The sequence below is a fragment of the Strix uralensis genome, chromosome 8 (genome assembly GCF_047716275.1).
Source record: "Strix uralensis isolate ZFMK-TIS-50842 chromosome 8, bStrUra1, whole genome shotgun sequence".
NCBI lineage: Eukaryota > Metazoa > Chordata > Aves > Strigiformes > Strigidae > Strix > Strix uralensis.
In genome coordinates, this window is record NC_133979.1 from 16,282,685 (window position 1) to 16,300,914 (window position 18,230).

At 37.0% G+C, this 18,230-nt stretch overlaps 1 protein-coding gene across 2 annotated transcripts in view; it reads left to right on the forward strand.

Annotated features, from left to right (window-relative positions):
• The window catches only part of PRKACB (protein kinase cAMP-activated catalytic subunit beta), a 76,767-nt gene that overhangs the window by 30,392 nt on the left and 28,145 nt on the right, over positions 1–18,230 (forward strand). Inside the window, exon 1 of one of the 2 annotated variants that reach the window (XM_074876390.1) lies at positions 9,987–10,229. The exons of the other annotated variant lie outside the window; for it this stretch is intronic. Coding sequence (XP_074732491.1) covers positions 10,043–10,229 — 187 coding nt within the window. The 5' untranslated portion in view covers positions 9,987–10,042. Of the gene's footprint in view, positions 1–9,986; positions 10,230–18,230 lie in introns of those variants that run through there. 2 annotated transcript variants of the gene reach the window in all.

Below are 18,230 nucleotides of genomic sequence, written 5' to 3' on the forward strand. Positions count from 1 at the left end.
CTGTCAGTTAAGTTTGTTGCATTTAAGAAAAGAAATATTTTAAAATCAATTTAAATATTGTTGGAATGTGGAAAAGCTTGTTCTTTATGCAGTCTGATGGACTGAGCTATAATGGAGCCATCCAGAAAGAAAGAAAATTATTAGAAAGAAAATCTTTGACTTTTAAACAAAATGCAGAATTGTCAAACTTCTTGGAATAAAGATGTTAGGTGTTATCAAGCACTGATTTTGCACTAAAAATAATAAGCATTTGAATGTTCAGTACAGCTTGTAACTTATTCCCTATAAGCTGGTGAAGGACATCACTAGTTTCTTTTGACCTAACTAAAAAAAAAAAAAAAATCTTTGATAATTTTGCTTTGAGAGTGAAAATGCAAGGTTGTGGCTGCTTTAGGGTACAGTATTAAGGAATTGTATCTTTTCTCTGCCATCATTCATACTGCATGCTGACCTGACATGCCATGTGAATTGTTTGATTTTTGTTCAGAGTATTACAAGTAATGGTGTATTTTACCCATACTTGCTTCTAAAGCTTTCCTCACAGTTTGAGTTGTGAATAAAGACATTTATATAGCAACTTCTAGAATTTTGTTTTATGAATTATTATTCTTAAAATTATCTTGTGTTAATATCAAGTGAAACAGCATCTTGACAAGTTTACATTAAGAAAAAGAAAAGGAACAGCTATGCATTTAATCTTGTAATATTTCTATCCTGGAAAGTGCTTTCTGCTTTACGGTGCTTTAAACAAATACTCAAATAAATGAAATAATATTTATAGTCATGTATTTCTCTCATTCTTAGTAAGAGTAAGAGTGAAAGATAGATATTCTGACCATTCTGCCTACTGGCAATTGCATCTTGCAATAAAAAGTTTTCTCAATTTCAAGATACCCATTTGAGTTTTAGTTGTTTTGGCCTTTATGGTAAAGTAATGCTTGGGAATGCCAAAGGATACTATGGACTGGGAAGTAGAGTGCCTTTTGCTTACCCGTAGCTGGAGAACACATTTCATAAATAGCAAAATGGAAATGTTTCATTTTAAGTATTTTTTTTAAACTTGGTAAATTATTTCTGTTATATCCAAATGCAAATGTTATTTAGGAATATATCCAGACTGCTAATAAATAAATTCACCTTACATGAAACAAACGATATAAATTATAATTTAGAAATGAAAACCCATCACAGATAAGGAAAAAAAAGATCTGTGCGCTTTGCTCTCTCACTAAGAACAATAGCTTGTAATTAAAAAGTTGGTGTGTGAATTGTTTCCCCTCTAAAAAATCTGAGATACTTAGTTGTGTTGATACAACACATTACAGATGAATGAATGAGTGCTTTTAAAACTTACTGTTCAGTACTACACTTTTCATACCTCACACTTTGTTTGTTCTTAAACCAGCAGATGGCATTCATTACTCCATTTAAGTGACTAACATAAATTCTGTAAACCTAATGAAATTCACTTCAGTATATAGAGAAATCCTGTTGTTTGAGCTGTACTTCTGGTGCCTCTGTATGCATGCAGGTTCCTGTAACTGGGATACTGCTTACTTAGCACAATGTGTATTAGGAGCATTTAACAAACTTTGAAATACCCTCTTACACATTCTACAGCCTCTTGTCTTGGGGCCAGCAGCATCCCCTCTACTTCTCAGGGATTTAATGCTAATTTTCCACTCTAGCTCTCTAGCTGCTGTGGAGGATCTATACTAATCTGGTCTTTTCCCCTATTTTGTACAGTATCTGAAGCTGAGCAGGCTGGTAGGAGCGGAGGGGCCAGGACACTCCAGGGCAGTCTGTAGTCTAGCCGTAAGGCTCGAGAATACAGGATCTATTTCCAGTACAAGTAGAGGCGTGTGCATCTCCACATCACATGACCAAATATTTTGTACTTTAGACCATACTTTATGAAAGCCACTACTGTATTCTGATTTGCACTCTTTCTTTCTGTGAAGAAGCACTGTCCCTTCCAATGAAGTAACTTTGGTTTTTCATTCTTTCTTATTTGGACATTTTCCCAATTGAACCTAAGTGGCATATAACCAGGGAACACTCCAGTTTTGGAGGAAAACAAAAGTATTCATTTAAAATATTTAGCTCAAAGTGGAGTCAGTTGGTTTTGGTTTGGTTTTTTCCTCTGGGGAATATGCTGTGATTTAAAATGCAGGCAGGCTTCCTGAAAGAGGTACTGAAATGATTCTAGTTACTGTAGTATTTATCTTTGTGGGTTTTTTACCATACAATACAGAATCTGCTAGTAGAGTGTAGCTACTACTATAGTAAAGAATTTTTATCTATAAGACTTCAGTTTTGGTGAGCATTTTACTACTGTCCCTTCTCTTGCTTCCTCCCATTATCTCATATAAAGAGTTAGCTCTAAGCACGATCCCAAATCTCTCAGGTTTAATTATTATTTGTTATGTGAGGCACTCTTGACTCAGGACATATAATGCTTAGTTTGTCCTGAGCCGTGGTTTTCAAACATAAATGTGCCTGTTATGGGGCAGTTCCTTAATATAACTAAGTGGCTAAATCAAGGGAGGATAGACTAAACCTGGAGATTCTAGAAAAAGTAGATCTCATCAGCCTGAAGCTTTCAGTAGCCAAGATCACCTCCACAGCAGCTGCTTACCTGCAGGAGCCTTTACTGTTTCTGTGAGAGAGATCTTCAGCATCATTGTTCTGATGCGAGATTGGCCACAATTCAAGCATGTATCTTCTCCTTCAACTCCGTCAGATATTGAGCAAACTAAGTTCTTAGTGTGTTTCTTCTAATTCAGGACCTTATCTTACTCATTTTGATGTATAATCCATTAATGCTTATTGTTTATCAACAATGTATTTTGTTGTAAATTAAGTGGACCAAAACCTTTGTCTGCCTGTTAGTTTTTTTAGAGAGAGAAAGAGTTACTAAGTTCATAAGCTAAATTTCTTCAAAATTTAACCTTGGACTTTAATTTAAATAAGTCCATACACTTTCCTGTTTTTTCTAGACCTCATTTGTCCAAAAGCAAGAACATCTTTCTTAGTTTTGGCAGACAACTGTTTGATGCAAGTATAACAAAACTCACACAGGTCTTAGGGTACTTTTGCTGGAAAGTAACAGGGTGTGTACAAAACTTCTGATTGTATGTCAAACTATCTTAAACAGTGCTATGAAGTAATTATGGAGGGTTGTTTGAGAAAGCTTATGATTTGGAAGGGCACAGACACATTTCTGCCGGTGCTTTCAGAAGATTTCTTGTACTTATGTGAAAGCAGTTATTGCAAAGATGGGTGGATCTTCACTAAACTTTGTTTTATTATGGAGCTATTGTGTAATCTTTATTTACATTCTGAAAACCTCTATCTTGCAATGTGACAGTCAGTCCAGACTAAGGACCAGTGAGCACATCATCTTGAAGGAAGCTGTAAGAAAAGCAAGGAGGAAGGAGCAGTGTTAAGAAAGGAGAGAAACAGAGTTCTCTTTGAGTTGGACAGTTTTATGGAAGATTTGGCTTGTAATGAAAGTTCTCTGTCCCCTTCTCAACACTAGATTTGGGACTATGACTACAAGCTATTTAACTTCAAAATAACCAGATATGCGTTGATGGAAATGAGGAAGCTTGATCTGCTGCCATGATATGTGTACGTGGAAAATCGCATCATCTTTGATGATGAATTTGTCAAATTTTGACAAGAAAACTGGTGGGAAATGTGAGAGCTTTTAGCTAGCATATGAAAAATCAGATGGTAAATACAAGGAGGGTTTGACTTTTTTTTTTCTTCTCTGTGTTCTTAGTTATTTTTTTATTCCTTTTGTATCATCATGGATAAAGAATAAACAATGCTGTTGGACTGTGTGAGCCTTAATTTATGCTTCCTGATGAGAGATGAAGCTATTAGATGTCTGCTGCAATTAAGCTTGTGTACAGCAGATGCCAGTAGAGGTCTACTGAGTCAAAATAGAACTATGACCAGCATTTCCATAGCAACAACTTCCTCTTGGCAGTCCTATTTATAGAAGTGCTGCAGTCCCAGCCTTAGTACTGATCTCAGAGGGGCTCTCTAGTAAGGGTTAACCATTTTAGAAAAAATGTACACGTAAAGGTACACTAAGATTGCATGGGCTTGCTTGCTTGAGTTTTACTAAACAGTGAAATTATTGGTTGTCTTTGGTTTTGGCTACATTGTGAAATACACAATATACATTTTGAAAAATCTTTGTTTCAAAACGGAAAGCCATTAAATCTGTAAGATATTAGCAAATACTGCTCTTCCTTCTGTGTGTTTAAAAACAAATGCAAGCTAGTGGCATAGCGCTGGACGTATAGTGAAAATCCAAATACATCTGCTTTATCAAGAAGTCTTTTTCTGCCTCTTATTTCTACCCCTAATTCTTTCTGAAATATACATGCCTGGCAAGACTCAAAATGGATTGTGTTTAATTACATAATTTCTGAAGAAAATGTTCTTTTTTTAGTTATGAGATGGCTATCTGTATACTTTGGTTTACGTTCTTTTCTCTCAAGCTTTATATAATAACTAGAAAAAGATCATACATGTTTCCTGAAGCTTGTAGCACAGAACGCTTTAGGTTCTTCAGTATATCAATGCCTATAAACTTTTGTTATTTACTGATTCAAAATTAGACAATTCAATTATTTTCCTTTTTTTAAATGTGTTGGCTGCATCTTTCAACTTATGAATATTTTATTGGTTAATACAAGACCTGCTCAGTTCAGCAAGATCCTCAAGCTCTTAAAAATGGAGGAACTCTTACACTTTGTATCAAATAATTGCTCACTCCTTTTGTAATAAATAATAAAGTTGGATGAAATAAGTGATGCATAAAGGAAACGATGTGCTTTATCAAGCCATTAATTTTTAAAGCAAATAAATAAACTGTCTTTAACATCTAGAAAATAGTTCTTTATTCATTTATAAGGTTTCTTTAAGTTATTTTTCCATAGATTACACACAAAATAAATATGCAGAAAATGTCACAGTATGTCTTTTGGATGAAGGCCTGTGCTGAAAAGAAGAAATACTGATTTTAAATATTTTAAATCAGAAAATAGAATATTTTTATATAGCCCTTGAAGAGAAGTAGAACATGAGTAAACAGGCAGAGACTCAGCTTCATAGGTAACCAGGAAAATACTAGGTTTCAAGGTTTTGAAACAAGACGTAAATTTTAGTTAGCTGGAGGTGATCTGAAATTTATTTTGCATCATGGAACCATTTTTCAAGGCCCTGTCAAGGAATACAGTTAACTGTCTTAAAAACTCTTGTATGTTTTTGATTGCAACATATTCACGGTTAACCTTCATTAAACACTAGAGAAGACACTCCCAATTTTGACACTGTGAGGGAATTTCAGTTCTGTGTATGAAACTAAGAAGTATGGCGTTAGATCCTAGAAGTAAATACATTTCAAAGATACATAGGTGTGCTGTAGTTTTTAATGTTTTTCTGTTTTGTGCTTCTTTAAAATTCAGGAATTTCGTGGTAACCTTTACTTGGGAAACATTTTAAATATTTTATAATTGTGCATTTTCCTGTATTCAATTAAAGCAGGACCGTACAAATCATGCCGTTACTCAACCATCTAGGCTCTTCAAGGAAAGAAGGGTGCTCTCTTTCTTAATCCTTAGTTTGTAAGGCTTGACTGGTAGGGTAGAATTTCTTCTTTGAGAAATTATGTTTTAGCAGAGATTATTAAAAAGAAATTGTCCACATAGCTACATTATTCCTGACTGGTTTTCAGCAAGAATCTGAAAGAGTCTATGGCTGGGTTATAGTGCTGTGTGTTCTTACCTGTGGTTGAGAGAGATACACTGGACATAGCCCCCTGGGAAGTGTGAACAAGGTTATGGTTTGGCCACCAGTAAAAGTATAAATAGTTCTGTTGCCTTTATCAGATTAGAGGACACAATGTTATTCCTTTTCTATGGCCATCATCATTATGTTGGTTTTTTATAAATTTGTGGGAGAGCACCTTAGAATTTTTTACGGAAATATTATTTATCAAAATATGGTAACTTATACAAGTCATGTTCATATTCATAGCTGAATCTCTTACCTACCTCTCTGGGTTTTTTAATGTGTTTAAAATATTGCCAAAACTTAGTGGCTAGAGTTTAGTGAAAATAAAATTTCTGCCTAAAGGAAATTCTTAACATTTCAGTGTTGATTTTGGCTGCAAGGAGAAGTTGGAGCTTCATTATCTCTTATAAAATGGAAATTTTAGAAACTAGTTAGAAACATAGAAGCAACTCTCTCTTACGTTTTTTCTATGTAACTAACACTTTCCTTAAATTCTATGCCTAGCTCGTTTGAACTGAGTGTGTTTGGCAGTGCCTTGGAAGAGATGGAGCTCTGCAGGCAAAGGGAATCACCACGCTGGCACTGAGAACCAGCACCGATGTTACTCGGTCAGGCACAGAGGTTGAAAGCTTCCTGGCATACACCAGGTAGCACATACACTCTGTAGCCTGGGCAGCTTGGGTTTATTTTGAAGTAAATACAAACAAGGAGGGGATCTTCAACATTGTGCAGCTCCTAAAAGGAATAGGAAACCTGGATGGCAACTGACTAGTCTTAATGTCTTCAAACATTAATGGCTTTTTAAATAACTGACCTGAAGTAAGCCGTTTTTTTGGTAACACAAAAGGCCACAGAGACTGTCTGTAGAGTAAAAGTTATTCAGAGAAAGTTAAATGCATCCTAATCAGGCCTGATATTATAGGGCTCATACCTGTACACAGAGGTTGACATGCACCTCATCTGACTTTTGTAGCACTGAGTGGGAGAACGTCTGGATGTTCCTGGTCTTGCTGGAGTACAGCCCGCTTTTGCTCTTTCAGGAGGGTGTACGAGCTTAACCACAAGACTGTACAGCTTTAGATCAAAGCTGGCTCAGGTTCTTCTTCCAGCTTGGAGCATGAGTAAGATGACCTCAAGTCTGTTTGCACGTGTCTGTGTAAGCATAATTGTATTGAAAGGTTTACAAACTGTTCTAAGGAAAAGCAGTACTGGCTAGCAAGTGGAAATCCTAAGACAAGCAGAAAAACAGAATTTTACCTTTGATAAAGCACCATCCATTGCTGATTAATGAGCTTTTGGGCAGTAAAATACTATGTCAGAGCTTGTGGATCCTGTGCTTTGTATATAACATATAAAATATTTGGTGTGAATAAATTAATGTTACATAGATTTGGAAGATTAGTATGTCAATAGGATGAAGGATTAAGTAGTAAAAATAAATAGGATGTTCCACCTTTAAAAATCATAGACTTCATTTGAAGACATTGAAGTCCACGTGGGATGTGAGCTTCACAGAAAGTCAGTGTGGTAGTATTTTGTATTATAGCTGGGCAATGCCAATCAATGCCAAAAATTTCCTAGATTAGAAAAGTGTATTACTATCCATGTAAAAATACGACCGGTACTTTCTTCTCATGTTTTGCATGTAGAGGAGAATTTCTGTAACACTGTTTGGCAGTAGTTTGTAAAATCCTGGCAAAATCCAGGTTTTCTCTTAGGATATCTTCTAACAATCCCTTTTTGATAATCTGTCTTCACTTAAACCAGTTCCCTTCTGTGATGGATATTTCTGCTTCCTGTTTTTGGCACTAATTCAGTCATCCAGGCTTAGTCACCTGGGTGCATTCGGAGCTCTGAATTTTGGTGGGCAGAGTTGCTCTCTGACAGTTACCGCATCTCTCCATTGACTCTAGAGGGTTGGCAGACTCTAACTTATGTAATGTGAAATGATGTGAATTTTGTAAATTACTCTTTCAGATCAGGGAAATGAAATGGTTTAGTTGAAGACTTGTGTGAAAGATAAGACAATAGTGTAGAGGCTCAGAACCATGGGAGAGGGGAAAGACAAGACAAGCACACCATCATACCAGGTGGCTGGAGAAAACAGCCGAGGTCAGAGAAAATAATAAGTCTCTTGGAAGGATTCCCTGCATGCCCAGAGACTTGCGGTCAGCTACAGGGCAGCATGGCTGTATAATTCCAGAGGGGTTTTCCAGCCCCAAGTTGTTTACCAGGCAGGGAAATAAGCATCTTGTTGTCTAAGTATTTCTTACACTGCTGTATGGAAGATGGCATAGCATTATTCTGTCATAAAGTGTTTGGTTATATATGGCACATAATGTATCCCTTCTGCCTTGTTGTGACCCCAGATAAGGCAAACAGATCCCCATGGTCTTCACTAGCTCTTGTTTCTGGCAGCAGAGCCTTGAACTGATGGGATGTTGTGGAAATCAGCACTGATCTTGCAACAAAGCAGGTGAAAGTCTGGAAGGCGTAAGGTGGAAAAGGACCTGTAGTGCCCTGCCATCCAAGGAAGGTTGCAGCACCTGACCCTGACCAGGGAGGGCAGCGTGGTCACCAACAAGGTACCAGATGCTCATTCAGATTTGCAAACTGGTGTGCAAAATGTAAGCGTTTAGACAGTTGGTTCCAAATTTTGAATAGGTGCTGGAGAAAGAAATTACATTTCCAGAGTATATCTGAAGCTTGAAAGCAAAGGACATTTCTGTGCTTTGCATAGAGTCTAGAAATTTAAACTGTTGTGTTGACTGAGGCCGATTATAAGAAGTGCTGGTTAGGAGGAACATAGACAAATCTGTAAAGTCTGTCCCTCGACATTTTTATTGTTTTATCATTATCATAGGCGGCTTGTCATCGTGGGTTTTTTTCTGAAGCACAGAGCTGTTATGAAATAGTTATGTAATGTCCAAGGATGGATATCTGCTGACATTTGAAAACTATTCAGTGAGAAGTATGGTGGTGAAAAATGAGAGGTATGTCTTTAACACGTGTTGACTGTAAGACAGGAGACAGATTGTGGAAAAGTTATTTCAATCTTTCTTAAGAATAGCCTAAATTTTTAAGAAGCCACATCTTATATGTGCAGAGGGTATACTGGGAAACCTGCCTAATGTATGTGTTTCCATTTTCACAAAAATGAATATTTAGTATTATCCATTGTAAGCATGCAAAATTACATAATTTGCAAATTAGTATAATTTAATGTTAAATACAGCTTTCAATTTATTTTCCCTGTGTTTTGTGCCATTAAAAATGATGCTTTTTAGACTTACTCTACAGTTGAAAATACTCAAATTTCTTGTGAATGAAAAAACTTTCTTACACAATTCCAAGAGACTTGCATGCAAAGCTTTTACATAAGCAATGTCAAGAGCTGGTGACTGTGACTTTGTGACTCTCCTTCCAGCTGCCTTTGGGGCTGGGAGAGTGAGCGCACTGCTAGATAAGGATATGCCGGCACTGGTTGTTCTAGTACTTTATTCCTGAAAAAGTTAAAAGCATTTGGATCATTCTTGGAGTAAGTAGAACCCAGTTTGGATAAGTATAATGCAGTCATGTTTATACGTATGTTAGAATTCATCTTCAGTCTAATTTTTCTCAAAGGAGGAAAATAATACTTTTTCCCCCCCAATAATAAAATAATATTCAGCGGTTTTTGCAAGTAACCTCCTTGTAGAAAGTTGTTTCTGCAAGTAGCTTCGAAAAGTTGCTCAGTTGAAAACATGAGATTACTAATGATTAGATTACAGCTGGTTACGTTTGCTCTGATGATGGTAGTACTCCATCTTAGTAACAGGGGAGGAACTGCGGAATAGTCACTTTTCTTTTTTCACGTATGGTTGTGGTAAATTAAAAAAAATCTGCCTTCTGATCTTCTGAACAAATTGTTTATAGTATTTTAACATAAAATGTATATTCAGATATAAAATGCAATGCATTAAAAAGCTGTAAAAACACATGCTAGAGCAATTATTGCATATTTTTTTTAAAAAAACCCCACTTTTTCAGTTGACACGAAAAGAGACTTTTAGCAGTATAAACCAGTACATTATAGAGCTGTTCTTAACAGGAAGTACAAGAGAGTAGTGGTTAGAAAATATTGCATACAGGAAGCTTGACACATGCATAGCTCTTAGTGGCTCTGGGTTGTCCAGCTCCCTTCAGATATTTTCTCTTTTGTTTTTGTAAAAGTCGCCAGTGTGTATAGATGGCAACTCAGAAGGAGGTACCTTGTAACCAGTGCACAGGGACGGCCACAGCGCTGCAGAGGCTGGAAGGTTTTGCTAATCGCCTTTTCCATAGGCATTCAAAGAGTGGTGCACATGAACAGAGAGTGGCTCTGGAAAATGAGAGCCAACATTGCTCTGAACTTGCCATCCTGTGGGACAAATCAAGTAAGTAGGGTTTTTTTGTTTGGGGTTTTTTTTTATAGATACTCGCTCTTTAGTTTGCCTAGTAAGTGAAGAACTTGGATGTTTGTAATCAAATATGAACACTGATCTGTGATACGTTCCAGGGGCAATTTAACAATTCATTACCTAAAGATACTAATTTGAAGAATAGCATAGTGCATCAGACAGGGGGAGATGGGGGGCTGCTTCATGGACTGGTGGCTGCCAGGAGAATTTATTCCTTGTCCCTTCTTTTCACTTAAAGCACAGTTGTTTTGGCAAGCCCCCACCCCAATTTTTACTTATAAATTACTTACTTTCTTTTCAGATTAAATCAGCTAGTTCAGCAAAAATAGAAAACTCATTAAAGATTGTAATGTTTAAACTTTGGAACAGGCAGACATTGCTGCACAGGTTAAACTTCTAATTATAGGGCTTTTTGTCATTCATCACTTTATTTTAAGGGATGTATACATCAGAACACTCTATACAGTGGTAAGCGATATAAAATTGTGTTTAGTTTTAACTATTACATATTAATTTCATGTGGGAATGCTGACTATCATAAGCTTTAATTTCTTTTTAGTGAACAGTTTATTATTTGTATGGATTAAAACTTCATTATTGCATTTTGAGTAATAAAAGTGAGAGATTTCAAAAAATCACAATCTAAATAAATTGACATTTGATTATAATTTTTTCTTTTATAGCCATGCATTATTTACAAAGCAATTATTGTTTCTCTGGTCAAATACTGGTTTTAAAATGCTACAGTATGGTAATTGATGATAATTTTGTTCCAGATTTCAGATTCATTGATGGATTTGAGATAGCACAATTATTTCAGTTGAAAATAGGCCTTATTGGAAATGCTTAGCATCACAGTGTTACCATGAAGAAAATCAGTGTTTATATATCTCCCTGCTTGCAATTTAAAATATTACATGAGTAGGGAGTGAATCTGTTCTCAGAGGATAAGCAGTAAACATGGAAACAAAAAGGTGTTAATGCATTGACCTAAAATAGATTAAATCTAGGTCTCCCAAATGAGATGGGAAAGGATTGACTAGTTTTGTTGGGAAGATAAATGATGAAAGTGCATAAATTCTGAGCTTCCACTTCTGCAAAATATTTTCAGCTTGGTAAAAATAGATGCATACTTGTGTTTATGTAGCAGCTCTTTTTTTATATAAATAGCTATTTGAAAAAATAACACTGAAGCATTTTTGTTTATATAACATGAAGAAAAAAATGGTATTGACCTACTGACACTTAAAAATTGTGACCTGTTTGTGCACAAGTCTCTACTATTTTTTTCCCCTCTATTTAAGGCAGGCTTCCTTGTATGACATGCTTGATGAGGAAATGGACTGTCGTGTCTCTTGATGATAAACATGGTGAAAATGGCTGTTCCACGAATGCTATTTTAAGTCATAGTGAAGCACAGTGGTTGCATGCAGTTTTTCTGAGCCAAAGTTACTGAGCTGGTAGCTGAATGGTGGTTGATCATGTAGTTTTTTGGTTTTGGGGTGAAATTCTGAATCTTTATCCTGAACCTTTACTCTCAATTTGTAGATTATTTTTTAGAAATAATTAAAAATACTGTAGGTACACATGGATTAAGTCGATGTTTCAAGATTCTCGTGTCACTACTACTGTAGCCGAAGGAGTGGTAGAGAAGATCAGTGCAGTGGAGGGACTATTTCTGTCTACTACTGACTCCTAATTATACCTTCAAAAAAATACATAATCTGTGGATATTCTTTGTGAAAAATGAAAGAGAAACAGAGATGGGGTTTTTTTTTTGTTTGCTTTGTTTGTTTGTTTGTTTTTTACCTGAGAGCTCAATGTCATAGAATTGCATAGGGTCACTGAATTCAGGTCGTAGATGAATTTCACAGAAAGTGTAATCAATAAGCACTGTTTTAGAAACATACTGGTGTTTGTCTTGTAAGGATATTTGAATATTCTCTACTATTCTACCCATATCACTGCAACTTAGAAATGTTGGTGTAAGGTTTTAGGTGAAGCTAGAAGGCAGATAGCATTGATTTACTCTTGAAGTTTGAGGCAAAAGCGTTCTTTTTAATTCCTGAAAAAAGTTTGGAAAGTGATTTCTCAGAATTTTTGTTGTTTCAGGTTTGAGGTAGAAGCCATTTGAAAAGGAAGTTAATATATTTATATCTTCTGCTGTAGTGAAAATACTTAAATATTGTAACAGGTCTGTTTCTATGTATGTGCTTTTGCAAGCAGTTACTGCTGAAGCTATGGGTTTGCTGAAGGGGAAGGGCCTGCTACTGCTGAAGCTATCTATGGGTTTGCTGAAGGGGAAGGGCCTGCTGCTTGTTGGGTGGACTTTGTGTTGTCAGTCATCTAGTGTTGTGGGTTTGAGCAATTTTTCCATGTGGTCTATGGCCTCAGGGGGTTTTCAGTGGTTGATTTTGAAATTTAACATCTTGGCTTAATTATTGGCTTATGTAAAACATAAAGTTTTTCTGACGTGCCTTGGATTCTTGGTTGGTGCATGAAATCATTGAATGTGTTTTGTAAAATCCTCGTAATCCAGTAGGACAGAGGTGACTCAGGGCACCGTGGGCCTTGGAGTCAGTTACAAAAAGCTGACTGAGCACACGTGTGATTGTACAGCCTGAACTGGAAACCAGGTCAGTTGTGCTGCACAGCCAAAGGATGAAAGAGATGTGATGGTGGTCATCAGAATGATGTATTTCATTCTTAGTTTATATGTCTTGACTGTGACCACTTGCAACTATATGGAACCTACGTTTTGATTTTTGTTTTGTTTCTTAGTTGCTTGTTGTTCTTTGAAAGATTAAAAGGGGAAGGGAATGGAAAATGAGGCTGCTTGGTTTCAAATGTAGAGACAGTAAAATCACTGCGAGTCTTTTATTCTTGAACTGATGCAGATATTTTCCAAATCTGTGCACAATAAGAGAACACATTAACAACTTGGGTAACTGACATGGTCAGGAGAGCCACCACTAGTGCATTTTTCTGTCTTCTTCATAGTGTCTACATTGCAAATGGATGGGTGATGAATAGTCAAAGGAATATTATTTGGTCTCTAACTGGTTCCAAATAATATCAGTATACTTTCAAATACTGTGGAATGACTTATAGAGATTTAGCTGAATAATTACTATATATGTGTGTGTGTAGAGAGAAAAATACGTGTGAAATATGAAAATGTACAGAGTACATTGTGTGAATTGATTAAAGCTTTAGAATAACTACTAGTTGGGTACAAGTCAACAGATAATTCTGGTCTAAGGTTGCCATGGAAACAACCAGTGCTTGATATAATTGAGAACATCTTAAAACCTCCTGGTGTTTGCATGCTTTTTTCCCCCTGCCATTTTGAGTTGCTTTAGACATGAATAGGTAGCATTGGTCAGAACAGAAGTAGTTAATGAGCAAAACCAAATACCCGTGTCCTGAATATTGATTTTGGTTTACTACTGGCATCTTGTGCTTCATAGTTTTTTGCATCACAAGGAGCTCATAAGGAAGAACAGCTCTCTGGATTCTGTGTGCTTTCTCTTTCCAGTTAGTGTATAAGTGTGTTTAGAGCTTGAAGCACTGATTTGGTAGAGATTAACATACTTCATCAACTGTTGGATTAATATTAGGAGCAATATGTTTCTGAAAACTAGCTTTTCAGCATGAATGGTAAGTCCTTTCTATTACCTTTGACACTATTTTTTTGTTCGGTCTTCACAATCAGGAAAAATCTACCGGGTTTCCCTTTCGTGTCTGCATAGCTGCATCGACTAGTGATCTCTTTGTTTTTGTAATCGACTTGCTGTGGGTTTCTATTAAAAATTGCTAGTCTTAAAGATTTGCAGTTTTTATTAACCATTTTGCTTTGCATAACTGGTATTTAGTATTTGAAATTTTATTTTAAAGCTGTCTTCTAGAAATAAATGTTACAAACCATTAGGCAGAGAATCTGATTTGGAAAATTTTTTAATTGAGTGATATACATGTCAGTTCACTTAATTTTCTGTGCCACTCATAATAAATTATTTTATGTGAAATGATACGAATCAGAGAGGCCTTCTGAAATTATTATAATTGCCACCTAAAAATTCTAAACTGGCTTTTATTGTTTTTCATCTGAACCAGCTCGTTCTTCTGTGGCTTTTATTCTTTCTAAACGATGGGATAGCAGAATAGTTGAGGTCATTCATGGAAGTAGGGGAGGGGAGTCTCATTTGAAATGAGATACTATAATAGATGTAGTAAACTTACCAGGCAGGTATTTGCTTTCTAAAACCACTGTGACTACATATTATGAGGTACTTAGAATGTAATGGAATTATGAAGTACTGTATTCTTGCTTGGAATGTTACTGAAAGTTGTATCTAAATATATAAACTCTGTACATTTATTTCCTTAGGAAGAGATATCCTTTGCAAATTGTTTGCAAAAAGCCCAGATATGTTAGTTGCTGAAATGATGCCTTTTTGTTTCAAACAGATAGTCTGGAGCTCTGGAAAATGACTTGAGATGGTTAGAGATTGCTTGAAAAGGAAAAAATAGTCATGTATATGGGCTTGGCGTGTGTCTGTGTGGTTTTGCTTTAGCCTACAAATTTAAAGGACCATTTTTACAAAGGTTTCACTTTGTACATGGCATGAGATAGTGGGAGGACTCATCCCACTGCCTTATCTAATATCAGCTTATATATACTTATCTCATACAAATGTGTTGAGGTCAACTTCCCTGAAATGAAAAGTGTGGCTGTCGTTTCCTCAGTATACGAAGTACAATACACAGATGTCAAAACTGGTACAGATACAGGACACGGGTTCAGAACTTTGTACGTGCTATAACATAAATCTCCATAACGTGTCATGGCTGTTCAAGTAAACCTAAATGCGGGCTGTCCCTGAAGGAGGTGGCCCAGCCTCCCGTGTGTGCTCCCTGCAGCCCAGTGGGGATGCTGGCGGCGGGGAGCTGGCCGGGAGCTGGTGTGGCCTCGCAGGCTGATGGCCGGCCTATGCTCACGCCGCAGAGACGCGGCGGCAGCCCGACCTCCCTGCCAACACCTGCCCCTGCTCGGCCTGTCTGCAAAGTGGGGTTGAAACTACAGCCTCACTGTGCCTCCTCGACGGCACGCAGCCGCCTCCGGCTGCTGATGGAGAGGTCTCTTGTTGGGTTAGAAAGTCTCTGCTTTTCACCAGTTACCAGGCTGGGCTCTCCATCACCTTTGTCTCTGTTGCTCTTACACAGTTAGGTTGTAGCTTCGACAGGAATTAAGGTTTGTGGAAATCAGTTCTATGAATTTTGAATTTTGCTGCTTGGGTGGTTTATTTGTTTTGGTATTTGGCTATGATTGAGCCATTTTAAGGGAATAAATTTTTTACAAGCTAGGTGAAAAAGAGGTTACAGGTGTTTTGTTGGTTGGATTGGGGTTTGGGGGGGGGGGGAAGTGGTTGTTTTGTTTTCTTTAGGGCTTTATTCTGCAATTTACATCTGTAGATTTCATTCATCTTGACATTTACGCTCCCCCTACCATTAAAATAAATAGCTGTAGCTTTTACCAAGTGTCGGTTCCTAATCAAAAAGAACTATAAATGAGAAGTCTGATTTTTGACAAGGGAAAGGTGACTATCTCCTGCTCCATCAAGAGAGGATTAGATTAATTCTTTGCTGTAAACATTTCCCCATTTAAACCACTTCTGCTTTTCAGTGCACCTTTGTGGCTGTCTTCACTGCAGCAGTGTTACATTACACACTGTCAGTGGATAAAATCAGATGCTGTCCTTATGAAACATTGCCAAGATGCAAGTGAAACCTCGATGAAAAAATGATGTATTTTCTGCAATTGCAAGTACAATTGGCTTTTTTTTCCTTCCCTGCCCCCTCCCTCACACCCGCCCCCCCCCCCCCCCCCATCCCCCCAGGAGAGCCCCAGTTATATGCCTTTTTTTCTGGAAAGACTTGAAAGAAATAAAAAATGATCTGTTATTTCTTTGGTTTAGGGTTGTTTTGAACAGCAGAACATTCTTGAACAGATAAAACTGGAAGGCCAATAGCCCTAGCTCCCAGTTCTGACAGGTGCTACTCTGCTAGATCTTCTGTTTCAGTAGGAATAGGCTTAATGCTCCCAAGCATCACCAAGTACGTGATTGGGCTAGTACTTTCAAATACTGCAAACAGATAATTGCTGATACAGACATTTGCGCTCGTAAGATAGTAGTTACCAAATGTGTGTGGAGACAGATGGAGCAGTATGAGGAAAGAGCGTGAAGTAATGCTGATAGACTGCTGAATTATTGTCCAGCTTTGTGTACACGGGCGAATAGGGATGTTTCAGGAGTGAGGGTGAAGGGAGGTAGTATAAATACCTTAGTTACGCGCATTGGGAATATCTTTCAAGGGCAGGGGACAAGTAGCAAGTAATTACTCCTACTACTGAAAAGAGTATAGAAAATGGAAGCAGGCCATGGAATTTTCAGGTGCCAGAACTGTACATCTTCCTATATATGTCTTGTGGGACTAATGGTTTCTTCTTTTCAAGAATTCCACAATGTTAACCTTTAGCCTCTGAGATCGGACTAAGATAATTTCTTAGGTGTTGACCTGGGTTCATGTTTTGTTCTGATTCCTGTAAGAAATACTTGAAAAAAGAAAAAGCAACACAAGAGTTTCTGCATTGACATAGTTCTTAAAGTGTATCTGTACAGTGAACAGTCCCTCAGGGTGCTTGGTTTGAGGTATAAGGAAAAAAACAAGTTTAATAAAATTGAGGTTTCTTCCAAAGGAAAGGGTATTTGACATGTTTTAATCTTGCATCTCTTGAACTGTGACTTACTCTAGTCCTTTAGATTTCTTACATATATTTCGTTACCAGAAAGATTTTATTTCCTTGTTTTTTGGTTTACATCTCAAATTGTTTATATAATTATTTGTAGCTGCTGAAACTGCTGTTGCAGGCCAAAATTTGCACGGGAGTTCCTCAGCTTTAATTATTGAGGATCTTACGGGCAGTTTTGTAACTTGAATAATGTTTTTGGTGTTTTCCTTTGCTGACAGATACTCTAACCCATTAAGAATTCATATGGTTTAGGTTTTTTCATTTAAATTTTTTTGCAGGATTTTCAACTCAGTTCTGTGTAAGTTTTACACCTGCCTTTTATCCAAATAAGCTCTGACTTTAACCAGTTTCTCTCTAAAGACCCGTTCTTTATCAGAATGGGTAGTAAACACTCTTACCTACTTTTGGCCTGCCCTAATCTTGAGGCAAACAAAAAGTTGTTGTTCACTTGATGTGTTGAATTGTGAAATGTGTTTATTTACATAAGACTTCCTTATTCAGGAAGTCAGTCTCTCTGCTATTTAAGGTTATAAATGAACTTCTCCTGCTTGGCTAGTTTCTGTAGGCAACCCTTTCCTGTAAATACTAAAAGTGTGTTCTGTGGGAGATATGTCAGTATAGCAATGTGTCAGAAGCTCAAATGTTGCAAAGAAATGAAGAGCTATTTTGCTGATTTACCCTGACAGCTGTGGAGTTGTGTCCTACCGATCCCAGCGTATGTATATGAGAATTTGTGTAGTTTTGTTAATGTGAGGGCTGGGACGAAGTAGCTTTGTGGGAAATGGACTTCAACATGAGTGCAGTTAAACCAAGATGGGTGTATCTACTATTGTTTTGATGCCTTGTATGAAATATTTGAAAAAAGAAAAAGCAACACAAGAGTAGCTCTTTTCAAGTAACTTGTACAATGCATCCATACAGTGAACAGCCCCCGCAGTTATAAGGAAGAAGTGAGTTTAGTAAAACTTGGGTTACTTCTAAAGAAAAGCGTATTTGTGCATGAACGTATCCAGTATTATGAGAGGCATTGCCTGCTTGCAGGGAATTTAATAGCCAATACACAGATCAGATCAACTACCTGCAGATTTACCCTTACTGTTTCTAATAATATAGCCATAAAACATACTGTCAGTGATAGCTGCCCGGTAGTATGCCGCCCTCTT